Here is a 27,516-nt window from a genome sequence, read left to right on the forward strand (position 1 = left end):
AACCACATCTAATCACTCAGGCAGATTTGGATGACTTATTCAGAGATGTGGACCTCTTCAAAACCAATGCTCAATTACTAGGATCACGGCTTCAGCAGTGGAATCTTCTTGAAAAGGTTGTCAAGGTGTCTTTTTATGGGAAGAGGCAATCTAACATAACAACCTATTACTCCATGGATGGTGCTTTGGTTTATTGTAACAATGTCCAGGAATTAATAAAAGAGTTACATCAGGAGAACGTCCCTGAGCAGTGAAGGCTTTTCATTGATTCATCCAAGGTCAGTTTGAAAGCCGTTTTACTCAATAATGGAAATAAGGATTCATCAATACCATCGGCCCATGCAGTTCACATGAAGGAAACCGACAAAAATCTACAGGTTCTTGAGCAAAAAAACATGTTATCAAGAATACAAATGGAATACCTGTGCTGACCTAAAAGTGGTAAACTTTGCTGACTGGATTGAAAGGAGGATACAGTAAACACTACACTCTTTTTATGTGAGTGGGAAGCCAAACAAAGGCTTGCCACTAAAGGGTAAAAAAAATGGTAAGACCGTTTAGAAACTACATCAGGCCAGAAAAATATAGCACATCCTTCTTTGGCAGATAAGTCTAATATCTATTTACCTCCACTGCACATCAAACTAGGTTTGATAAAAAATATTTATTATTATTATTAGCCACATGGTGCAAGGAAGCCTGAGGCTTATACTGCACCAGCCAAAAAAAAATTTCCGAGTTACCCTGAGAGAGAGAGAGAGAGAGAGAGAGAGAGAGAGAGAGAGAGAGAGAGAGAGAGAGAGAGAGAGAGAGAGAGAGAGAGAGAGAGAGAAGTAGAAAGGAATCACAAAGAAAGAGAAGAATGATGATATCCAGCTCAGGACACTGGGTGTGCCAGGCCCATAATTACCAGATGTGAGCCCCTGGGGTTAATTTTGTGAAAGCAATGGAAAAAAAGAAGGATTTTCCTGTTTGAGGCAAAAGTTTCCTTGAATCAGTGAGGTCAAGATAAGAGGGAATTTTTGTGGGTCCTCAAATCAATCTGCTATTCCAAGATGAGGAATTCACAAAAAAATTAAGTGCTACAAAAATAACAGCCTGGAAGGCACTCAAAAATGTCTGCCGGAACTTTTTGGGCAATGAGAAATCACAAAATTACAGTGAAATTGTGGATGAACTAATTTTAGCATACAGAGAGGTGGGATGCAACGTGTCATTAAAGCTTCATTTCCTACACTCCTATTTAGACCTTTTTCCTGAAACTTTGGGAGTGGTCTTCGATGAACATAGTGAAAGGTAAACTGGTCAGCTAAAAAAAAAAAAAAATGTTTTTATGGCTGTTCAGTGTAATCGGATGGGAAGGATTTGTTATCCTTTTTAGGAACAGGCCGGATATGAACAAATTTCCAAACAGAAAGGAAACACCTTTGAAATAAGAAAGTGAAAAAAGGTGACACAGAATAGGAGTAAGTTCAGGAGCACAGGTTTTCAGAGCAAATGGAAAAATACCATCATGACCTGTAGCTTTCTTAGCATCAAGATTGTTGAAAATCATTCTGAATCCTTTTGATGGAAGACCAGAGGAGGCACTAAATGGAGTGTACTGGGAATGGTGGGAGATAGTTTACAAAGATCACCAATACACAAGTTGGAAGTAAAATAAGATGCTAGCAAGTCGGCTTTATCTTTGGCTGAAGTGGCAATAGAACCATCTGGTTTTGACAGAAGTGAAAACGGAGATGGAAAAAAAATGCCGCCAATAGCTTTGGCAAGAGACCAGAATATTCGACTACCAGTTATTAATCAATCCAAACTAACTATCTAGTTTAGATTGATTAATAACTTCTTTACAATTGTTGTAAGCTTTATTGTAAGCAGAAAATGAAACAGGAGATTAGGAAACAAACAAATTAAGATATGCAACATTCTTCTCTTCAACAGCCTTAGCAAGCACGTCTATTGAAAAACCAAGGTTGATATTTTAAGGTGGCGTGTGGAATAAAGGATTTCATCCCTACAAGAATAATTTCCCTGATATGATCCAAGCAAACGTTGACATCAGATTTGAAACAGTAATCTGACCAAGGAAGAGAAGAAAAGAAATCTTGTAGATCATCCCATTTTGTATTATTGTAATGCCAAACAACATGAGGTTACGAATGGCCATAAAAGAAAGGCTTCATTGGAGAAAAGACCATCACGAAGTTGTGATCTGAGGTACCTAGAGGACCACTCACCTCGACTGTGTACTTAGAAGAATTGTTTGTGAGATAAAGTGTGTTGGCAGTGTGGTTAGGATTGTCTGGTATTCTGGTAAGTAAATGAACAATCTGTGCAAGGTCTTTAGTAATTTTTTTTTTTTTTTTTTTTTTTATGAAAACCCCAAACACGAAAGGTATCAAAACCTATAGTACTTAGTACCATGCATGGGTTGAAAGAGAAGTATGGAGAGAGGGGGATGCCAGAAACTTTGCTCTAGAGACTAAACATGGGTTTCACCACTTCAAGCCTCCAATAAGCAAAGTGGTGATATTTCACCGGTTGATGAAAGTCATCTACCACCTGAATTTGCAAATGCTGAAGCATCTTGACCAGCTGGATCTATGTGACTACAAAATGAAAGCTAGATGGAGATGGGAACATTAAAATCACCAAGGAAAATTACCTCACTGTTAGGAAAGTTGGACTGGAGAAAGTCAAGTTTCAAAGAATTCCAAGTGACTAGTGGAGTTGGGAGAATGATTGGGGCAATTGACGAATTTGACAGAATGTGGTACAGAGATTTTAAGCCAGAGAAGATTGAAAAGAGTAGATTCCAAATTACCAAGTCTCTGATAGGGAATATCAGAACGGATACACGTACATATACTACCTTTGAAGTGAAAGGAATCATGCAGCGAATAATTCGGACAACTGAGATGAGCAGTGGTTGAATCAACCGATAATTGAAATTCTGTCAGAAAAAGTACATGGGTTTGGCAGAAGTGGAAATGGACATCATTGAGATCAGAACTCACCTCAACCATGCACTTAGAAGGGTTGTTTGTGAGAAAAAGATCGTGCATCTTGGCTGTGTAGTTAGGTCTTTCTGGTATTCTGGTAGTTAAATGAACAATATGTGAGAGGTCATTAGTAACTGCAAATTAGTAATTACCTTTGCATTAGTAATTACCCTGATTTCTAATCTCTCTTGGCTTAAGCACATCATAAATATTGCTTCCCCTGCATCTAAAAAACTGGATTTTCTCTCTCACACTTGGTGTCACTTTTTTTTTCTAAACAACTACTTGTACTGTACAAATCTGATATCCCCTCTACCATGGAATGCTCTTCCCATATCCGGGGGTGGCACTTCCAAAACCTCTCTCACAGGCTTCTAGACTCAATTCAAAAGAGGACAGCCAGGTTAATTAATGTCCTCTCTCTTACATTGTCTCTGCAACCTCTGTATCATAGATGTTCAGTTTCTGCTGCATCCCTTTTCTATAGAAACTTCCATGGCACTGTTCTCCTGAATTGGCATCTGTAATTTCTCCCTCTCTCTTCCAAACCAATATGAACACGTGGTGCTGCAACCCAGTCAACATCAATTTTCTGTCCAATTTCAAACTCACAGATCCAAATTTTCTTCTTCCTCAGTTATCCCTTCAACCTCTGTTTTCTGCAAGGCTAACATTAACAAATATCCTCTGTCTTTTCAACTTTTGACCCATGCATGGTACCGAGTACTATAGGTTCTAATACTTTTCATATCAATGCTTTCATTGAAAAAAATAATAATAAATAAATGTGTGTGTGTGTGTGTGTGTGTGTGTGTGTGTGTGTGTGTGTGTGTGTGTGTGTGTGTGTGTGTGTGTGTGTGTGTGTGTGTGTTAATGGGCTAAGGTAACTATTGTATATTTAATCCTAACAAGTGCCCATTCTTTTTTAGAATACTAACAACCAAGCAACCACCAGCAAATCCAAATTACATACAATCAGTCTGTTTATAGTATTTTAAACAATACTTAGAAAATTTCTTGAGAGTATAATTTACTTACCAATTTGATTGCTACATGCTCGTTATTGTAGAGATTTTTACCTAAAAAAATTATACAAAAGTGAATTACCAATTGCTATTTATCACTAAAAATATACAATTTTATATGAAAAATATGTTCAAGCCCATATATGACTACTAAATACAGTGATGTTCTCATATTCTCTCTATATTATGAATTCCTCTGACTTTATGTGGTTGTCGCAGAGAAAAAAGTTTATTTACATATATTCAGAGTGCAAAAGAACTTAAAAAGTTTCAAAATTAACTCACATGCATATGCCAATATATATGTTATAGTTATCATTGTATATTTAATTTCTATTGTGCTGATCTCGCTGCTGCATCAACCAGTTCATTACCAACGATTCCAATGTGGCTTGAGATCCAGCAGACACAAATGTCAAACAAGCATCCAGAAAGAGAATGTAGTATCTGCTGAACCTGGGTCACAACAGGATGAGATTAAAGATGGAAACACTATTATCACATCACGGGACTCTCGTCATGTCACTGTTTAGTGGAAACTGCGAATTCGGTCGTAGAAGAAGCATCACTGTAATGCAGGGTGACCAGATTAAAAATTTGATCACAGGGTAATCATGCTTATGTTTGGGGTATTTGCATTATATCTTTAAAAAAAAAACGAACAATTTTAATAACAATTATTTTATTTCTATATTTTGTTGATTTTTTACAAGTTCATGGAATGCAAAATTAGTCAAACTTTAATAAAAATTAACTGAATTATAGCCTGTGCTTTAATTCGTTTAATTCAGAAAATTTTATTGCAAGAGTTATAAACACTAAAGGAAACTTATAAATATTAACATCAAATGTTTTACATAATTGCTTACAATACATATTCAATAAACCTGATTTCTTTTATAAAAAAGAAAATATTTAACTAGAAATACTTTTCATTTCAGCAAATTTTCTTTAACAGTTTTTCATTTTTTAGAGCATATGCGTAAAATTCTTTGCACGACATGCTGTGATTGGTTTTCACCAACAGTTCTCCTTCAACATTCTTTAGGGCTAATTTATTTCTATCCTTTTTTCCATGCGTTAAACATTAAGCTAAACACTCACTCACTCATTACACTTGAGTGAGCAGCAGTGCGTAGCACACGCTTCTTGATTAGACCAGGGTTCGAGCCCGTGACCACCAAATACGGAGGATGCGGAAAGGTCAGGGAATGACCATTGCATATCCCCGGAGCAATATGGCCTTAGTTGCTAATGCTCCTAAAAACCAAATAACAAACAAATAAACAAACACTTGAGTGAGACAAAGCAAAAACAAAATTAATAATTTTTTTCTGTATTACGTACTTCGTATGCACTTAAAAATTTTATCAAAATATCTGTGGTATTTTTGAGGTCTTTTGTCTCAATCTCTATGGAATGATTTCAACAGAACATATTCTTCATACAGCAAATCGATATTGACATTGGGAATTTTAAATAAAAAAGAGTTTGTCGCCTGAGCCTTAAAACATTACAATGAAATAAAACAGAAGTCAAGTAGAATGTAAAAGGTTATAAAGTAAGCATAATAGAAATATTCTATAACCCTCTGTAAATAGGATAGAATGTCGTTTTTTGTCTTTACGAGTGCATTTCAACAACTTTATCGATAATTAATTATTTCTTCCTAAATAATCATCTAAACAGAGTGTTTTATGATTTCTGCTTTTTTCAAATATCCCATTTTAAATTTAAAAAAAAAAACGCTATCTTGGAAATTTATTATAATTCCAAAAAAGGGGTATTATACCCTGAAATGGGCTAGGTCTGGCAACCCTACTGTAATGTTGTATATGTGTTTTACTTCAGCTTTCATCAAAGAGGCGAAATGAATTGCCACAGTTCATCCTCTTCTCCAGATTTTGAAGAAGATTTAGAAAATGCATGTGCTTTTCTTATAGCCGAGAAAAGAAAAGAGAGTATGCAATGGATACACAACAAACTGGAAGAGAACAGAAAAAGGCGAATTCCATCATTTGCTGCAAGACTAGGAAAAAGATGAAAATCGTTTTATTCATGGGTGAATAAAGAAGAATTTAATTTCCTTTACAATCTAGTTAAGGTGACATTCAAGGGCAAAATACGCAATTTCGGAATTCAATCAGCGCTAAGAAAAAAGTGGTTGTACGTTTAAGGAAAATTGAAATACTTGGCTAAGGTTAATTTTGAATAAGGAGTTATTCTGTCAAAATACAAAAATTTTTAATAACAACAAAAAACTACTTCTCAATGCTAAAAATTGAACTTGTAAGAAATTGTTATGAGTGGTGCACATTGAAATGACTGACTTGTTCATCCTCTAAATTGTAATACTGTTGGTCTATTTTCCTCCTTTGGCCATTTTTGAGCATCCCTCTGACTGGACATTTGCAGTGAGTATACCGAGTAGATGGTTGAAGTGGAGGGTGCTTTGGAATAGGCACAGATGCAACGTCCTTGATGTTGCTGTTATTTGTTTTTGGATATTCTTACTTGTGTGCTCAAAACAAATTATTTACTTGTAATTTATTTTTCTATTAGTATTTTCTCCATTTTCCTCTTGTCACAACTAATTAAATTTCTGTTTGAACAGAAATATCTAAACTCCTGAAAACGTGGTTCGGCCTTGAAGCCCGACGTGTTAACTTGTGAATGCAGCCAATGACAACACTGCATCTCCGAGCAATAAATTAAATGGGAAATATAGCTCCCCACATTTGACATTAGACATGCATACAAGTGAAGTCTCGTGAAGTGATAGTGGCGTATTTCCGCCCTAAGTCTCATCACTGATAAAGCTAATACTGCACTTAGGTCGTCTGTTACACTTTGGAAATCGTAAGCTTTAATGTGGGCCAAGGCCAACTCTATAGTATGCAGCTTTTCTGTAAATATGCTGCATTAATTGGGAATCTTCTCACATACAGTACTATGTGGAAGGTGGCAGCAAATTCCTACAGAGGGTTCCGACTTCAAGCCATCAGTAACAATAGGAAAGCAGTCAAAATAGTCAGCTCAATGGGCAGCGTAGAGTTGAAGTGGCAAAGTTGTGGTGCTGGCCTTTACCTCACATTAATGGAGAAATTGCATAATGAGAGATGATCATGCTAGGGCGGATGTGGTTGCCTTAGGGACTGGGCACTGTTTACTGTAACATTTAATTGTTTACTGACACATTGTTTACTGTAACATTTAAATCTCTGAGTAGCATCTGGACACGAATATCAAAGGGATATTAGCAGTCTGTGAGGTGTTAAAAATTTTCCCTGCATGGCTCAAAAACACATTTCCATGTGGGATGATCTGGCTGGGATTTTAATTTAAAAGTATATTTCAGTGAGAATTGCTTTGTTTGAAGCAACCAAGGCAGTTCAGTACCTTTGAAGTATAAGCTCTGGACAGGAAATGTTTGGAATGCTCCAGTAGCAATGTGGATGGTGGAACTAGGCCTAGCCATAAAAGTACATTGTTTCTAGCTGATGTGCACTTGAGACCCTGTTTAGTTTAGATTGGGCAAATGCATGATATAGGCAAAGTAAAGCACAGAGGCCTGTCTCCGAGTAGTTAGATCAGATGGCATGTAGGAGGTTCAAACCCTTGTGTAATTTGTGCACGGTTTATGGATGTGTTGGAGGAATGTCAACTTCTTATCAAATATAATTCTCAAGAATTTCATCTTGCTACTGGAATGACAGTCTGTCCAGCTTTAGTTCCAGTTAAGGATGAATGTTTCATTTGTGACAAAAATGTATGCAAACCATCAGTCACTGTCCTCGTACTGTAATGACCTCTTAAGAAAGAGAGAGAGGACTCCAAATTAACTTGAAATTACTTTTTTTTTTTTTTACTATTATTAAAATAGGCAGTCCCAGCCAGCTTTTTTGGACAACTCCACCACCAATTTACAATACTGTACGGACAATTTCAGACATATATTGCCACTGCAGTAAACCCCCACTATTCGCAGGGGTTACGTTCCTGAGAAATGCCGCGAATACTGAGTTATGGCTCCCATAGTAATAAAGGGGTTCCGTTCCAAAGTATGAAATATATAAGAAAAACTAGTCTAAAATTTTGTCTATTTATATATTAATGTGCCTTCATAATATGACTATGTACATAGACAGTACATAGTGAAATGCAAGCATACGGCATCGAAATGAAAATAAGAAACACTTTAATATTAAATGTAATATTTATTAGAAATTTCAAACCAGCACCTTTGCTAACTAAAATAACTTATCCACCAGTGCTATTACCAGTTTTGCTTAAGTGCTGATAAAGGAGTTTTGCCTTTTCACGAATAATGAGTGAACTTACGGAATTTTATTTTGAGTTCGGTCTTCTATCCACAGATTTAAAGCTTTTCTATTTTTTTCTAATTTAACATCACGAGTTACAGATCAAATTTTTGAAGCAATTAGCGCATTTTCACGGACACTACGGCGGATTTTTTCTTCCGATTTCTTGATTGATCTTACCGTTGACTCATTGATTTTATAATGTTTTTCCACTGAGAAGACACTTTCACCATTAGAAATTTTGTCTAATAACTCAATTTTATTCGCCAATGTCATCGCCTTCTTTGATAATTTCACATTCCCCTTGTTATTCGTAGCCATATTTTTGTATGGGTTAGAAAGAACTTGTCCAAATAAAGTCACTTTCTTCCGTTAACACACTCGAAAAGTCTGTTTTACACTGCAAAATGGTAGATTTATCAATTTTGTAAGCATATCAATTTATAAATTGATAAATTTATTCAATTTTAAAAGCATATAAATTAAATATAAACAACGAAATCTTCCATGGCAAGCGCATAACACATACCGAACAAGGATTAGCAAGAAACATCCATGCTCGCGATTTTGTCACCCCCTCTCCCCCACCCACTGAGTGCTGTTTTGACCAGGAAAGATAATTTTAGCCACGCCCATGTTTTTTTATGGCGGAAAATGTTCACGGCGCTTTAAAATTCACATTTTTTTGGTTTCATTTTATGTTAAATCAGCGACCGCGAATACAGATACCGCGAATAGCGGGGGTTTACTGCAGTTGGTTACCATCCCCGTGGAACCTGGCCAGGGATCTGTTATCTGCATACTGTTAATAAAATAAAAAAATTGAGAAGAATAACAAGGACATAAGAGAAAAGACAGTAGAAGTAGGAGAGGAAAACAAACTCAGAAAAGAGCTTGAAGCAACAGCAATCAGAAAGTCCATGCACCGTGAAGCAAAAACTAAAAAGTCTCTGTCCTGCTACTGACTAACTGCAGTGCATTTTGGAACAATGGGCACAATGTATTTCGAACAGAATGCAACAAATTGAAACAACCAGTTTAATAAGAAATATTGCAAAGTAAACCCCTGAGACCAAAATTGTTTTTTAAAATTCTAAATCTCTAGTCATATCATATGCTTGAAGAAAACTGATAACTGACACCAGGTGCTTGAGGAAAGCATCTTGAATAGACATTTCCAGTTAAATTAAATGGTCAAGGGTTCACTTGTTCTTCTGGAAGCCACATTGTGTTCTGGAAAGGAGATAATTTGTTTCCAGATATCATATCAGGTGAGCATTAACAATTCCCTTCCAGAATCTTGTGCAACCAGCTGGTCAGAACGACAAGACTTTTGGATCCTTTCCTAGTGTCACAAAGACCAGCACAATTGCTTTATGCCAAGATTCTGAATACATCTCTTCAAGATGGATTGTGTTATAGAAATACAGCAAGTGATCCACAGATTCTGATGAAAGATAATGGGGGTTATCTGTTTCACCTGCTTCGAAGAGTGAGAGCGCTGTTTTAAGCATGTGCTTACTGAATGGACAGTTGTAAGCCTTGGGGTTGTTATAAGACAGACTCAACAGTTTTTTTTTTTTTTTTTTTTTGATTTTTTTCCTTCTGGGCCAGAAACTTTGGGGGGAGTATAATGACACTTTATTGACGCTATTGATACTTTAGTCAATGTTTTACCTAGAGCAATGTTACCCAAACTGGGGTCCACGGACTCCTGGGGGTCCACAAATTGGACCCTCTGTAACTGGTTAAATTATCCATTGTATGTATAGCAAACTCATGATAACGTTATTATATATTTATGTAAAAATAAGAATAAAGTTGAGTTGTTTTAAACATAAAACTTTGAATTTTCTTTTCAAAAAACTCAGTGTTCATACATATATACACTGGTGTTCAAAGAAAGTGCATCACATTTCTAACTATTTTTCGCCATGGTATGTTACATTAATGACTAGCATCAGAAACAGAAATATAAACAAAAGATATTTATTAATAGTTAAGGCAAAGCTAAGTAATATTTGACAGGTGCTCTCAAAATATTCCAAAATGAGCTTTTGCAACCTTTATACAACAGTTTTGGTAAACATAACAATTATGGCTGAAATATTATCAGAAGCCCTTAATTTGCTTCAGTTTATCATCTTAAATTGAACACGAAATGAAAAGTTCACCAGGTGCAAACTAATATTTAGTTGAACTGCCTCTGGTCCTGATGACAGCAGCACACTGTCGAGGCACTGACAAGATCAATTTCTGAAGATAATCAACTGATAGTTCATGGTTCCAAACAAATAATATACGGCTTGCTGAAGTTCACAAAGGATCTTTGGTTTCCTTCTGGCAACTGCAGATTCCACACGATATCAACAGTTCTCTATAGGATTCAGGTCCGGGCTGTTTCCTGGCTAGCTAACAGTTGTAATGGACTGTTCTTCCAACCATTTTTTCACCGGTAACAAATGTAAACACATCACTGTCAAACCTCTAATGCAGAAATGAAGCTAAAGTAAATATAGAAGTGCTTACTTACACTTTTTGCCCGATGACAAGGAGCAGGGTCATCCTGAAAGATGCAGTTACTTGGCAGGTTGAAATGGTCTCTAATGGTTGGCAACAATTTGCCTTCCAATATAGCCGGGTATTAACGGAACCTTTTATAAACTGCAAGCGACCTACTACGTGATACGAAATGCACCCCCATATCATCTGGCAGGTGAAGAATACCATCCAGACTGTAGACACCATACAGTCTGGATGGTATTCTTTACCACATCTATGGTAAATCATTTGTCTCCCATCAAAGCCAGGCAGGTCGAATTTCTCCTTATCCAAGAAAACAACCGAATTCCACTGCTCGGGGTTCATTTGACATGCTCCTTATACCAAATTAATTGGGCCTTTTTCATTTTTTGTGTGAAGAGGGGCTATTTCTTAGGACGATGGGCTACAAGTCCATTTTTGAAGAGGCGTCTTCTGACTGTTACTGCACTTGCTACCACTCCTGTATGTTCTTCCCATTCTCTTTTCAGCTCAGACAAAGAAGTACGGTTTTTAAGGCATAAGCACTTCAAAACAGTCCTGTTTTGGCATCAAGACTCGTTTGCATCCAGTTCCTTTTTTCCTATCAGCAGAACTAGTATTCTTGAGTTTGGAAAAAAATCTACTCAATTTCGACTGATTACAAGACAATCTATAAACAATATGATGGGAAGAACATCCTTCCTCAAGTAAAACAACAATAGCACTCTTTCTTGGTGGCGTCAACGTAACTCGCCATTCTGACACAAGCAAGGAATGACTGCAACTCTTGCAGAACGTGCTTATATAGCTGAAAGTAACAGCTGATGCAATATTAGGTCATCACCTACGCGTGTCAATCTTATCTGATGCGATCTGTAAGGAAAAAAAAAAACACAAACATTGGCATAATTGTCGTCCGAATAATATACTTACGTTATTCAGATGACAATTACAATTTTAAGGGATGATGCACTTTCTTTGAACACCAGTGTATATGCATATATATTTTGATTTCTGAAGCGGTTCGTAAACTTTTTTTGATTTTTGAAGGGGTCCGTAGATCTCAGTAGTTAGGGAATCACTGGCCTAGAGTATTGGCAACTACAGAGGAATTTGCAATTGCACATCCATTACATTCTAGGATTAATGAAGGATATGATGTATATTTGGCTTTCATTTTCCAGGCATTGTCTCGGGCAACCTTGCAGTTGGTTTACCAGGTAACAGAAGATGTGTTATGCAGATTCAAGGTTCCCTCCTGTAGTAATGCCTAACATAAAATGCTTGGGCACATGAACATTTAAAGGGTGTGAGGCTCTAATAGGATATTGGTGGAACCTTCCTCATGCTTTGTTTGAGACTTTCTTGCAACTGTGCATTCCATCATAGAAAAGTTTACACTATTCCAAAAAAGAAATCATGGAAACTGCAGAGATGTTTTTGGAATTGCAGTTGCTTTGTTTGGGCAATATTTTATATGATGTACTTTACTGCATTACTGATGAGCTCCAGGTTGACTATGGTGGTATTAAACTCTGCCACCAGGTATGGGTAGGCATGTGAAAAAATGTGTCAAAGCCCACATTTAGGAAGGCGAGGTCATTTTTTTTCAAGCATATGCACTATCATTCAAATCCACTTGTTAATATCTGTACTACCCCAAAATAGTATTGGGTCTACTGAAATCACCTAGATGTAGAAAGAGTTGAGGGGGCAAATGCTTAACGAGGTCAACAAGGTTGGACTGAGTAATCTCATTCCCAAGTAGTAAATAAATAGAGCAGTAGTTAAGAGGAACTCCAATGTAATGTGAATTGCTACTGCCCTCTGTATTGCTGTTAAGTGGTGTAGAATGAAAAGGGATGTGGTTACCCACAAGGATGGCAACTCCTCCATGGGCAGATACAACCCCAGTTCTGTCCTAAATGATTATACAATTATGCAAAGAAAGACCCCTTTTTGCCATTAAATACACCACCGGTAAGCAAAAGGGAATTAGCTTGTGCTGATGGAAAAGGGCCTTTATGTCATTACTATTTTGATGGAATCTACAACAATTTAGATTTGCTAGCTCTGTCTGTGGGCTTCCATTTCTTCCTCAACAAAAAATTCCAAAACTTGAGTCTTCTATTGTCTCCTTCAACTCTATATCCATTTTTTCTTGCAGTTCAAAAATGATGGCAATTGTAAGTTTTTCCATGCCCTTCACTTTTTGTGGAGATGGTGAGGCAGGAGGTGTTAATTGAATAAAATAATAAGAGTTGATTGACTCTTATTATTTTATCATTATTAGCCATGTGGAAGCTTGAGGCTTATGTTACACCAGTCAAAAAAAAAAAAAAAAAAAAAATTCCCGAGTTACCATGAGAGAGAGAGAGAGAGAGAGAGAGAGAGAGAGAGAGAGAGAGAGAGAGAGAGAGAGAGAGAGAGAGAGAAGTAGAAAGGAATCACCAAGAAAGAGAATGAGGATATCGAGCTCAGGACCCTGGGTTTACCAAGCCCATATTCACCAGATGTGAACCCCTGGGACTCTTTCTTAGATTTGACAAACTGAGTAAATGTTGGGCAAGAGGAGTAAGTGACTCTTGATGACAGCATGGTCATTTCAGTTTGAGGACCCACGACACACTTATGGCATATGAGGGCTTGTACAGCTACTTCAGACTGGCTTCAGAGCTGAACATGGCTGGCCCTCGCATTCTTTGGCACTACACTGAGCACAGATAGAAAAACAAGATAGGAGAATGGTCATACCTTTAGCACTGAAAATGCTTCAGTAGATTTGGAATATAAATCCTTACTGGGCAGTTTATGTAGCCTGCCTTGATGGAACTTGGAGTATGGAGTGTTGAAGGTAAGAATGAGAACTCCAGCAGGGAAAGTTTTCACCATTTCTCATAGACATTAGCTTGATAGCTGTCACACCTTTAATTTCAGCGAGGGTCTCTTCCTCACAGACATGAAGCAGATCCCACTCTGAAATTACACATTGTGATGAGTTTGGTCTTATGAGGGATTATGATGATAGGTATTTCCCCTATCATTGTGCTTTTCAGAACTTGTTCATAACTTTTGAAGGTACAACTTCAATAAGAGTTCTCCAGAATGCAGATTTTTTAAAAAGATTTTGGGGGTACTGTCAACCCTTTTAATCTTTTCAAGGTGAAGGAAGGTAACATTTTCCTGCTCTCTAGTGGAATGGAGAATGAGAAAGAGTGGTGTCACTGATGATGTATCTGCAGTTTTGGGTCCTTTGACAAAGGTTTTTTTTTTTCATAATCACTTGTTCAGTTAAGCTGGGGTCTTCGTGGGACCCTGAAAGAAGAAGGATTTTAATGATGTTAAGAGTATAAGATCTGAGGACTTACTTAACAAGTACAGGGCAATATTAAATAGGAAACATTTAAAGAATTAATCTTAGAAGCTTAATGGTGTTTTTCAGTTTTTCATAAAAACTAAAAAACACCATTCAAGGTTTAGGAATAAATGGATGATAACAGATGAACTAATGAGACTTGTGGCAGAGAATAAAAATACATGGGATGCATATAAATTATTAGGCGACACAGAAGTTTATGAGAGATAAAAGCTAGTCTGTAATCAAGTCACAAAGGAGGCTAGGCAAGCAAAGGCAGATTATGAAAAATCTTTGGCAAAGAATGCAAAGACTACTTATATAAACTTTAGAAGGAAGGAGATGAATCAGATTGGTCCATGTGATATCGATGGTTTGACTGTTGATGATAATATTCAGGAAACTGGCAAACTGAATCAGTATTTTGCATCTACATTCAACAAATGAGGAATTATGCAAGGAAGTGGAGGCCAGATGCTTATCAAACTCCAAGAGGGAGCTAAATGATTTTGCAAAAACTGAGTAAAGTGGAGGAGAAATTGTTGAAGTTAAGCATAAAAAAGGCACCTGGGGTGGATGTGATTTTTACAGTTCTATTAAAGGAGGCAGCAAAGGAAGTAAGCAAAGTTAGCCATAATAATGGGAGCATCCTTTGGACTCAGGGAGGGGACCCCATGGACTGGAGATGTGCAAATGTATTTCCAATTCACAAAGGGTGACAAGTAATTATAGACCTGTTAGTTTGACTTCTGTTCCAGGGAAAATAATGGAGTCACTGATTAAAGAAGCAGTGCAAGATCATTTAGACAAGACTGCAGCAATAATTCAGACACAGCATGGGTTTGTTAATGGGAAGTCTAGTCTGTTTCCCTCAGCATGAATTGTTGAGGAGGCTTCCATCCTGCAGTGGGTTGATAATGGCTGCAATTTACTTTACTAGTCTGACCAATCTGATGTGGTCACAAAGGAACTGGACGCAAAAGATAATTTTAATATAAAATTGGATTTCGGGAAAGCTTTTCATACTGTTGCACATGGAAGACAACTGCACAAATTGGAGCAGTATGGCATTAAAGGCAAGCTGCTGCTATGGATAGAGGGATGGTTGAACAGGAGAAGATAAAGTGGTAATCAATGGACATTGCTCTTCGTGGGCTAATATTGGTGGAGCCACCCAGGGTTTGGTGTTGGGTCCACTGCTGTTAGCAAGAATATTCGCTGATGCTATCGAGGCAGTGTTAGGTGGGTCGGAAAACTGCTAGTAAGGGGGATTCACAGACTAATAGAGGCCACAAGCAGAGGTGAAAGTGATTCTTGCACTGATTCTATTGGAATGAGCAACAGCAGTGGCTACCCCACAGTGATATACCAACTGTGTGGTACTACACTCAGGGTGGTAGAAAATTAAAAAAATATCTGGGAATAATTGTGCAATCAAATATGAAGTTTTCTGAGCAGTGCAGACAGGCTGCAAGAGTAGCTCTGGCATCTTGTCAATGATATATAGGAATTTTGCTAGCAGGGATAAGAAGATGCTTATCCCTTTGTATAAGGCAATGGTCAGGCCACACATTGGGTACTGCATACCAGTCAGGAGGCCTTATTTTAGGAAAGTGCTACTAGAACAAGTACAGAGATGGGCAACAAGATTAGTGATTGGAACAAAGGGTTGCTGTTACGAAGATAGACAAGTTCTGCAAATTGCAGTCTGAAGACTAGGCACCTGCAAGATGATCTGATTGAGGTGAATAAGACCTTGAATGGGTTGAGCAAGCTCAATGCTGATGGGATTCTTCCTCTTGCTCAGATTCCACATCTAAGGGGGCATAAATTCAAATTGAGGAAAGACGGTTGTAGAATAGATGTGCAGAAATTTGCCTTTAGCCAGCGGATGGTTGATTGCTGGAACAAACTTCCATCTGTTGTTGTGGAAGTTGACAGCTTAAATAAATTCAAGGCTGAACTAGACAAACTTTTGGAGTGAATGGATGGGTGAAATGGGAAGGTTTTTGGGTTTTTTTTGGTTGATGCCAAATAAGCTTGCTTTCTTGCATCATACGCCTCTACTAATGCTATATTTGAGTTTTACTGATGAAGATATATCAGGTTTAATGTCTAAGTTTGAAGATGATACAAAGGTTGGCAGTGTGGTTGACGACAGTAATCTGGGTAAACTACTGCAACAACATCTAGAAAAATTAGGTCGATGGGCTGAAAAATGGCAGATGGAGTTTAACATTGACAAATGTAAGGTACTTCATATGGGTAGCAGTAATCCCAGAGTAACTTAACAACTGTGTGGTACCAAATTCGGGGTAGTGGAAAATGGAAGAGAACTGGGGTGGGGGTAATTGTGCAGCCAGATATGAAATTCTCTAAGGACAGCACATGGGGTTTTGTCAATGATATATGGAAACTTTGTTTGCAGGGTTAAGAAGGCAATTATCCCTTTGTACACATCTTGAGGCTTCACTTTAGGAAGGATGTAGATCTGCTGGAAAGGGTGCAGAGAACTGCATCCAGATTGGTGAAGGGAAGAAAAGGGTGCTCTTACCTCAAAAGGCTTCTGTTCTGCAAATTGCAATATCTGGAGACTAGGCACCTACAGGTTGATCTCATTGAGGATTGGAGTAATTTGATCTCAATGTTAATGGCATTCTTCCTCTTGCTGAAACTACACACGAGGGGGCATAAATTCAAGTTGAGGATAGAATGGTTGCAGATTAGATGTGCTGAAGTTTGCCTTCAGCCAGCATTGCAGTTGATTGGAACAGGCATCCATCTGCAGAAGTGAATGGTTTGAATAAATTCAAAGTATAACTAGACAAATTCTTGGGGAGTATGGATGGGTGAAGTGTGTAGGTTTGTTTTTTTTTTTTTTTGGCTGATGATATATAAGCTTGCCTTCTTGCATCATTTGCCACTACTAATAATAATAATTACCTATGTGAGTAAAATGTTTTCATATGCCCTACGTACGTTACCCACAACGGAACCCTATGAGGGGATGCTCATTTGCAAACTAACAGGTATTGTGAATGGGATGCTAAGTTCACACCCATATTTCCAGTAAGTCTTAATCATTCCAGGAGCAAAGGGAAGTAGGCCTATTGGAATACAGTTGACCCTAGCAATAAGAACAATCTGCCAATTGATCCTGGTCGGGCCAGTACAGAAAATCGCATCTAGTTGAAGCAGGGGCTCAAATTGGCATATTAGAGCTAGCTCCCCCCCCCACCACTGGAATCCCCCTTTCCAGTGGTTGGGGGGGGAGTATGGGTGTTAGATCCAGTGAAGCTAATCTGGACTGTTAGGTCACCTCACAAGATACAGGTGCCCACTTCAAAGGAGAACAGGATAACACAATAAATCAAGTCGATGAGGAATTTTGAATAGAAATGTTATACAATAAAGTACAGACCTTTCTGTTTCTTTTCCATCCCTCTGACAGTATATTATTAATGCTTGTTAAAACAGACTTCTCATTATAGGTTGTATATTGTATAAGGTTAAGCCACATCTTGACTACTGCATACGTCTTAGAAGCCACATTTTAAGAAGGATGCAGCACAAATACAAAAGGGTACTCTAACCAATAAAAACTTCAGTTCTGCAAACTGTAATGTCTGGGAACTAAACATATGCAAGGAAAACTGATTGAAGTGTGTAAGGCCTTAAATGGATTGAGTAAATTAAATGCAGATGACATGCTAACAATGAAACAAGGGGACACAGAAACTTAAATTGAAGGAGGATTGTTCAGGATGTAAAAAATGTAAAGTGCAGCCATTATCAACCCACTGCAGGATGGAAGCCTCCTCAACAATTCATGCTGAGGGAAATGGACCATAATCTGCCACGCTGGTCCAGTGCGGGTTGGCAGATCGACAGTATTCAGCAGTCAGGGGCTTGAACCCCGGTCAACTCAAAGAGCGTGTGCTACTGCACTCCCGCTCCTGCCCACTCGGCTACGGAGGAGTTCAGGATAGTTGTGCAAATATTCAGCTAGAGAGAAACTGTTGGAACACACTATGTGGTGTTTGTTCGAAGTAGGTAGTTTGAATAAATTTATGGAATGAAGGAGTTTACTTATGCACACACACATCATTTCTACTACCAAGGTAGTCTTAATTATATCTTATATTGTGAACTGGGTTGTCACCATTGCAATAACAGGGTACCTGCCCACCCACTGATGAGAAGCCAACAAACTTCGAAACGGTGCCGTCTGGGTGGTGGTATCCACCAAGAATAAACATTAGTCTTCTCCATAGGTGAAGCATTACTTATTCAAGGTAGTGCAATACCATTGCAACTCATTGTGAAGGTATTCACAATATGAGATATAATTAAGACTATCATTGTAGTAGAAATGATGTGTGTAAATTATCCATGCATAAGTAAACTCCTTCATACTCTTAGGCATTTAGCCAAGAAATATCTTTTAAATTTATGGTTTTTTTTGTTTTTGTTTTGTTTTTTAGGAGCATTAGCAACTAAGGCCATATTGCTCCGGGAATATGCGGTGGTCATTCCCTTGACCTTTCCGCATCCTCCGTATTTGGTGGTGACGGGCTCGAACCCCGGTCTAATCAAGAAGCGTGTGCTACGCGCTGCTGCTCCTTCCCACCTGGCTACGGAGACGCCATTTAAATTTATGGAATAATTAGGCAAATTGTTAGAGGAGATATACAGATGTGGGTTTTTATTTTTTTATTTTTTTTATTTTTGGTTGATGCTGCATAAACTAGCTTCCTTTGATCATATGTCAACTACTAATATATATAAAGCGATGACAAGAAACTTTTAGAAAACAGAACTGCTGGAATGCCCAACAAATCTTTCAAAAAGACCCAAATATAAAACTTATCAATCTATTCACTGTGAACTTCGATATATGCAGACAAATGGACATGGTGAAGACAACAAACACTTTATTCATGTGTGAACATGGTGGGAAAAAAAACAGGTTAATTACTGTATGAATTGCTCAGGTGTTTAATACACAAATGGAATAATTAGGCAAATTGTTAGAGGAGAGATTATTATTATATTATATTATTATTATATTATTATATGGAAGTTTCACTTCCATATAATAATACAGTAAACCCTCTCTAATCCAGTTACAGTTAATCTGGATTTCGGATAATCCGGATCGAAATATTAAAAATTCTGTTCACAGTTCAGCACTTTGAAAGACATGAGATTTAGGAAGGCAGAGAAGTCACTCTGACTGCGCAGAGAGAGAGAGAGATGAACATACATTACATTGTCTTGTCTACAACAGTATGATTGTTGACTCTGTCTGAGTCAACAATCATACTGTCTGATGTTATTGTTTATATCACTTCATTTGCATACTTCTTTATATGTATCATCATCATCATCATCAGCAGCCATTTTCAATCCACTGCAGGATGAAGGCCTCTCCAACAACTTTCCAGTTTCTTCTGTTTTGTGCAATGGCCATCCATTTACTACCCACAAACTCGTGAATTTCATCTGTCCATCCCCATTGTTATCATCCAAGTATTCTTCTAGTTCCTCTTGGGTACCATTCTGTGATTTTCTTAGTCCATTTGTCATCATGTCTTCGAGCTATGTGTCTTTCCCAAGCCCATTTTAGTTCTTTAGTTTTGATAAGAATGTCCTTTACTTGAGTTTTCTGCCTAATCCACGTGTTTCTCTTCTTATCTAATAGTCTGATTCCTAATATAATTTGTTCATTCAGGCATTCATTTGGTGAGTGCCCAAGTTTCACTTCCATAAGTCATGGTGGGGCATATACATTGGTTCATTATTTTATGTTTCAGACAAATTGGGATATTGCTCCTCAATATGTGACTATATTTCCTGAATGCTATCCATCCAAAATTTATTCTTCTCTTGACTTCCAGCCATTTATCGTTATTATAGCTAATGACTTGTCCCAGATAAGTATATGAATCCACCTTTTCAATTACTGCTCCTTCAATCATTATATCCCTTTGGCATACCTGTTCATCATTACTTTTGTTTTAGCCATATTCATCTTTAGTCTGAAATCCTTACTTACTCAGCATAACTGATTAAGATTTTCCTCTAATTCTCTGAGATCATGACTTATTGTCACAATGTCATCTGCAAATTGTAAATGGTTTAGATACTCTCCATTCACATTGACTCCTTTCTGCAACCAGTCTAATCTGAAAGCTTCAAGGGCAGCAGTAAACAACTTCGGAGATATTGTCTCCTCGTCGAACTCCTTTCTCATTTTTAAATTTGTTACTGTCTTTGTCTAGTCTAATAAAGGAGATAGCATTCTCATATATTTTCTTCAAAATCGTAATATGTTTATATGTTCATGGTCATAAATGACAGCTTTTCTGAAAAATTACTTAACTCACCCTTGTATAATTTTCTTCCTTTTTATGTGGTTTGTAACATTAATCTCTATGTTGATTTTGGCTACAACAGGTACAATAAAGTTATTTCGGTATTTTTTAAAGCATACATCAGAAAATGTAAAGACATTATATTCACTGAAAAAACATAGCAGTTAATTATCTGAACTTTGCACAAATATTATGTGCATTCTGGCATTATATTGCAGCTTTATCAGTGGGTTTTAAAGAGTTACTGGTAACTGAGCCAAGATTATTTTATATCTATATGATGACATTTCTCTGTTACTTGAATATATGGCTATTGTTAATAAAAATAAACATACTGTCTACATAAAATTGGAAAATTAGGTACAGTCAAAGATCTAGTAATGAATGCTAAATAGCACCACATACCATAATAAACACAGCAGTGTTGACTGGTAATTACTAAACAACAATATGAATTTGCTTTTCATACTAAGAAAAAGATTACTGAGTGCTAATTCTAGCTTTTACTCTATTAAAAAAAAAAAAAAAAAAAGTGGTGCAGAAAATACAAACCACACACCTGCTTTTTGGCATGCCCACTCAAAGATTAAAAGAGTCCATACAAATTATTCTTATTAGAAGCGAGCGTTCCCGCCTTCCTCACTGTTGACATTCTTAGTCATTTAAACTCTGCAGGCCAAAACAACATCAAAATTGCAAAAGTCTTGTACTTTCTACTGATGTTGACTAGGCCAACTTAACTTTGTATTTTAAAATTTCATGAAATATTCCACTGCAGAACTTCTTTTTTTAGTTGTTGGCATATCGGCTTCTGTGGCCATAATGCACCTCCCAAGGTTTTTGCATTACTCTGATCCAAGCCTGAGGTGGGATTCGAAACTGCAACCTTTGGGTTGCCAGACAGGCACTTTACCCACTCGGCTATCCCGGTCGGCACACTGCAGAACACAGATTGGTGAGTAAAAAGGGGGCCAGGAAATGTTTTCAGGTACCTCTCTCCATTTTTTTAAACTACTGTATCCCTTACCAGTCATGGGAATTAAGGACCAGAAAGCCCTTACAATCAGCAAATACTTCAAGTAATGGAAAAAAAAAAAGGGGGAGGGGTTGATGACATTCCAGGTGAGTTGTGGGGGATGATTTGTTGACAGAAGAGATAGATGCAGGGATCAGCTTCAAGCAATTCAGTGACTGAAAGCTTTTGTCACATAAGTGACTTTCTTTTTAATTTCTTTACAGGCTTTTCTTTTTAATTTCTTTACAGAGTTCTTTAAAGTAATACAGCAGCTTAAGGTTTTTTGTCCCCAAAACACGAAAAACAGCATGTGAACACATACTTATCTGGACATAAAACATGAAATATGTGAACTAGTGCATGTTGACTAAATTGGCATATTAATTTATTTTCTAGAAGTAGCTTTATATTCCTAGTTACAATACTTGTTTATTTCAAACTTAGAGATTTTATGGGTTATTACTTAATATCGGTAAAACTTGTACAGTTCAAAACTTACTGTCATTGTGTAGTATCGATACGGAATAGCATTACGTATATCTTGAACTTGATAACGTAAAACTAGATAGCATAATATGTACAACTGTAGTAGGAATCTGTTAGCTTAGTATAGTATTGGAAATTAAATTTATAAATCCTTTTAATTTTTATTGTTAACTAAATTGTATTTAAAATGAAATCATACCCCAGACTAGAACAGTACAGTAGTGAAAGTGCTGTGGTTTGTGGGAGAACCGTAGGGGACGATTCTCCAACACATCACAGTCTAAAAAAATGTGCAAAATGAAACATGTTACGGATCTCTCTTGAACAGGACATGATCTAGCCATAGAGGATGGCTTTGTGTGTGTGCTAGGTGAAGAGAATGTGAAGAAATTAGGCGGAAACTCAGCATTCTGATGGGCATCTATGAGAGCTTGAAGAGTCGAGTGGATTCCCCGAAGGAATTAAAATGGGGGGGCCCATTAAGTTCTCATCGCCAGAGCCCACTCTTATGCACCAGGCAACACAGCAGCAACCTTCAGGGCAAAATGCGCTGGTCCCACAGGAGCTAGTTATTGTTGGTGACTCAATTGTCAGAGAAATGGGAAATATATTGTGCAAAAAAGGATTGGTGGAATAGGACCAGGGGCAAAAGTTGATGATGTTGCAGAGAAAATATCTTTTATGAGCACAAAAGGTGATATCCTTTTGTGCACGTTGTACACATTGGCACTATTGACATTAGGTGTAGGAGATCTGCGGATTTGCTAAGTACGGGTCAATGATGAAAAAAAGTCACGAGTTAGGGTTAAATTTGAAAGTGTCTGCAATCCTGTCCAGACACGATAGGAGGGAGTATATGATGAGAGTTTATTGATCAATTCAGCCCTGGAGAGATTGTGCAAGGCTCGTGTGGTAGAATTTTTTTCAGCATGGTCTGTGCTTGTTAACAAGAGAGACTGCTTCTACAGGGATTGGATACCCTTAAATAGAAAGGGTGCAAGAGTGTTTGCTGATGCTATCGAGACAATGTTAGGTGGGTCGGAAATCTGCTAGCTTGGAGGGATTCACAGACTAATAGGTTAACAGTAACCACAGGCAGAGGTAGAAATGATTCTTGCACTACTTCTATTGGAATGACCAGCAGCCCAGGAAGTCAGTTGCTGGGGATTTCAGGAACTGCTGGGGGGTCATGAAACAAGTAAGTACATGGGCTGTGTTAGAGGAACTAAGAGTAAGATCAGGTGCATGTATACTTGCATGTACACAAATGCTCAGAGCATAGTAAACAAATTTGATGAATTTAAAGTGTTGGTTAAGACATCCAAGGCAGATACTGTTGGGATATCAGAGACTTGGTGCCACTCAGATATAAGATATAATTTGGGGAGTACAATGTGTACAGAAAGGATAGACAGGATAGGAAGGGAAGAGGGTTTATGCTATTAGTTAAGAAACAAAATCTAAGGAAGTGCATCCAGTTGACACAGATGGACAGTGCAATACTGAGTCAGTTTGGTGTAACATAAGCACTGAAAAAGCAAAAACGAGCGTAGAAGTTTGTTATAGGCCTAATGACTCTGATGAATACAATGAACAATTATACAGAGAAATAGAGTGGGCTAGTAAATCAGAGTGTCTTATAATGGGGGATTTTAACTTCTCAGATATAGACTGAAACTTGTGGGTTGGTCACTTGCACACTAGCAAGGCTTTTGTGGATTTATTGGATGATTGTTTTCTACAGCAGCATGTTAGAGATGCAACAAGTGGGAGTAACACTCTTGATCTGATTACCAGCAGTGATTATTCATGGATTAAGAATTTACAGATAAAGGCATCACTAGGTAGCAGTGATCACAGTGTACTGATGTGGGATTCACTTAAAAGATGCAACTACCATCAGGGATAAAGGGAAGGGTTTTTGCTTTCGTAAAGGCGACTACAGTTGTCTCAGAGATATTTTAAGTTCTATACAGTGGGACCAACTGATGATGTTACCAACAGCAAATTCTAAATGGGAAGCATTCAAGGAAGTAATCTTGGAAGTTACTAGGCTTTTTGTTCCAACTAAGAAATACTGTTTTAGGTTCAGGCTCAAATGGACGTCAGATGAACTAATGAGGCTCATGGCAGAGAAGAAAAATGCATGGGATGCACATAAATTGTCTGGTACATAAAAGCTAGTCTGTAATCAAATCACAAAGGAGGTTAGGCAAGCGAAGGCAGATTATGAAAAATCTTTGGCAAAGGATGCAAAGAAAAACAAAGACTTCTTTATTTATATAAACTCTAAAAGGAAGGGGATTAATCAGATTGGTCCACTTGATATCAATGGTTTGAATGTAGATGATCATTCTAAGATAGCCGCCGAACTAAATGAGTATTCTGCACCTACATTCACACATGAGGAGTTATTCAAGGAGGAAAGGGCCAGATATTTATTAAACTAACAGGGAGTAAAATGATTTTGCAATAACTGAGAACAAAGTGGGGGAGAAATTGTTGAAGTTAAACATAAGAAAGGCACCTGGGTTGGATGGGATCTATCCAGCTATATTAAAGGAGGTAGCAAATGGAGTAAGCAAACCCTTAGCCATAATTATGAGAGCATCCTTAGTCTCGGAGGTAGCTTCCATGGACTGGAGAAGTGCAAATGTATCTCCAATTCACAAAGGGGGGTCAAAGGGTGACAAGTAATTATAGACCTGTTAGTTTGACTTCTGTTCCAGGAAAAATAATGGAGTCACTGGTTAAAGAAGCATTGCATGATCATTTAGACAAGGCTGCAGCAATAATTCAGACAGCATGGGTTTGTCAAGGGAAAGTCTTGTCTGACAAATTTGATTGGATACTATGATGTGGTCACAAAGGAACTGGATGCAAAAAATAATTTTGATATATACTTGGATTTCAGGAAAGCTTTTGATACTGTTGCACATGGAAGACTACTTTACAAACTGGAGCAGTATGGCATTAAGGGCAAGTTGCTAGAATGGATAAAAGGATGGTTGAGTGGGAGAAGACAGAGAGTGGTGATCAATGGGTACTGCTCTATGTGGACTAATGTTATTAGTGGTGTTCCTCAGGATTCGGTGTTGGGTCTGTTGTTTTGTATATTTATCAATGATATTGATGAAGGTATATCAAGCTTAATGTCAAAGTTTTCAGATGATAAAAAGGTTGGCAAGGTTATTAATAGCAGCAATGACAGTATGCTGCTGCAACAGGATCTGGAAAAGTAGAGTAAATGGGCTGAAAAATGGCAACTGAAGTTTAACATTGACAAATGCAAAGTACTACATATGGGAAGGAGTAATCCCAGTGTTACATATCAAATGTGTGGTATTACACTGACAGTGGTAGAGAATGAAAAGGACCTGGAGGTAATTGTGCAGGTAGATATGAAGTTTTCTGAGCAGTGCAGATGGTTTGCATGAGTAGCTTTTTTTTTTTTTTTTTTTTATGTGAACCCCAAACACGAGAGTTATTAGAACCTATAGTACTTAGTACTGTGCTTGGGTTGGAGGTTGAGAAGACGAAAGAAGATATTTGTTGACAATGGACTTGAACTTCTGTAGATTGTAATTTTCAGGAAATACGTATGAAGAAAGGTTGTTCCAGAAAACGGCAGTTGAATGAATAAATGAGGAAGATGAAAAGTTGCTTCTGTGGGTTTGAAGTTCATGATGTCTTGTCAATGATATACAGTTGTGTCCTCCATATCTGCTGATTCGGTATCCGTTGATTCGGTTACCTGCAGTAACCATAGAAAAAAAAAAATTAAAACACTACTCAAGTGTCCAATACAATGCTTCCCTTTATTTTTTACAATGTCGATTTTAAATCGAATAGCTTCCCTTTATTTTTTACAATGTCGTGTATGGTTTGGTCACAACATTATAATGGTTCTTTAAAGACCATTCCTAATGGATGCTCAGTTTTCAAACTTTTGAATAATTTCAAGTTTTTGTTTAATTTGAAAGCACAACTCTTTCGTTTGCCCATCATTTTCACAATTTATAAACAAAGGAAAAAAAAAATTTACTATAAAAAAAAAAAAAAAATTCCAACATCTCTGATATAAATAAACAAAATTTTTCCTTTTGTGGTACAACAGAGCCCAACAATCGACGTGATGCACTAAATTAAACTAAACATTTGGTCTCGCTTTTTTTTTTTTTGCTTTGAGCGGTAGGTGTGAAGACAGCAGGGGATGCAAGATAATAGGTACACTAATCTCCCAATGATGACTTATAACACCGGTTCTTGTTGCTTATTTACGACTTGCAAAATATCTATTTATACCTATTCTAGTTATTACTTGAATTTTATGATTTCTGTTTTATTTATTTATTTTTTTATTTGGAGTCTTAAAGTGTCCCGGTTAATCCAATTCTGGTAAATCTAGAGTCTGCTGTACTTTATTATTACCATATTCAATGTTGGTAACGTCTTACTGTGTGTTTAATTTATCAATTAAACTTTATTATACGTATGTATGTACAAGAAAATCACGTTATATATGGGGTCAGCAGGTGTTTGCTTATATCCACAGTAGGTCTTGGTACGTATTCCCCATGGATACGGAGGTCTTATTGTACAGGAATTTTTCTAGAAGGGATAAGGAGGTGATTAACCCCTTGTATAACGCAATGGTCAGACCACACCTTGAGTACTGTATACAGGTCTGGAGGCCTCATTTTCAGAAGGATGTAGAGCTGCTGGAACGAATACAGAGAAGGGCAACAAGATTAGTGAATGGAACAAAGGGTTACACTTACAAAGAAAGGCTTAAGTTTTGCAAATTACAGTGTCTGGAGACTAGGCACCTGCAAGGTTGATTGAGGTGTATAAAGCCTTGAATGGTTTGAGCATGCTCAATGCTGATGGGATTCTTCCTCTTGCTCAGAATAATCGCTTGAGAGGGCATAAATTCAAATTGAGAAAAGACAGTTGTAGGTTAGATGTGCGGAAGTTTGTCTTTAGCCAGTGGGTGGTTGATTGCTGGAACAAACTTCCACCTGTCGTTGTAGAAGTTGATAGTTAAAATAGATTCAAAGCAGAACTAGACAAACATATGGAGTGAGTGGATGGGCAAAATGAGAAGGGATTTTTTTTTGGCCGATGCTATATAAGCTTGCTTTCTTGCATCATGTGCCTTTGCTAACAATAATGCTAATGCATTACCCAATTAGTTAATATCCACAGTGCCTTACATTTCAGGCATGTTAGCAAATACAGTAAAATCTCATTAACGCATACTCTTGTTTGTAAGAAGTACATTTTGTTCCCCTGCAAAAGAGGAACAATAGCTTATTCAATTAATTAAATTAATCTGTATTATAAAGTCCATTTTTATTCTGTGAGAAATGTGTCATTGTGTATGGCTAATACAAAGATGGGCACAGTTC

The 27,516-nt window shown here is 37.4% G+C and overlaps 1 protein-coding gene across 2 annotated transcripts in view; it reads right to left on the minus strand.

Annotated features, from left to right (window-relative positions):
• The window catches only part of LOC150083266 (casein kinase I-like), a 261,891-nt gene that overhangs the window by 225,699 nt on the left and 8,676 nt on the right, over window positions 1-27,516 (minus strand). For both annotated transcript variants that reach the window (XM_090377138.1, XM_090377136.1), the window contains exon 2: window positions 4,041-4,081. In XM_090377138.1, the coding sequence (XP_090233264.1) occupies window positions 4,041-4,081 (41 nt within the window). The remainder of the gene's footprint in view (window positions 1-4,040; window positions 4,082-27,516) is intronic.

This window comes from Mastigoproctus giganteus, chromosome 7 (genome assembly GCF_048544385.1).
Source record: "Mastigoproctus giganteus isolate SK-2022 chromosome 7, ASM4854438v1, whole genome shotgun sequence".
Classification (NCBI taxonomy): Eukaryota; Metazoa; Arthropoda; class Arachnida; order Uropygi; family Thelyphonidae; genus Mastigoproctus; species Mastigoproctus giganteus.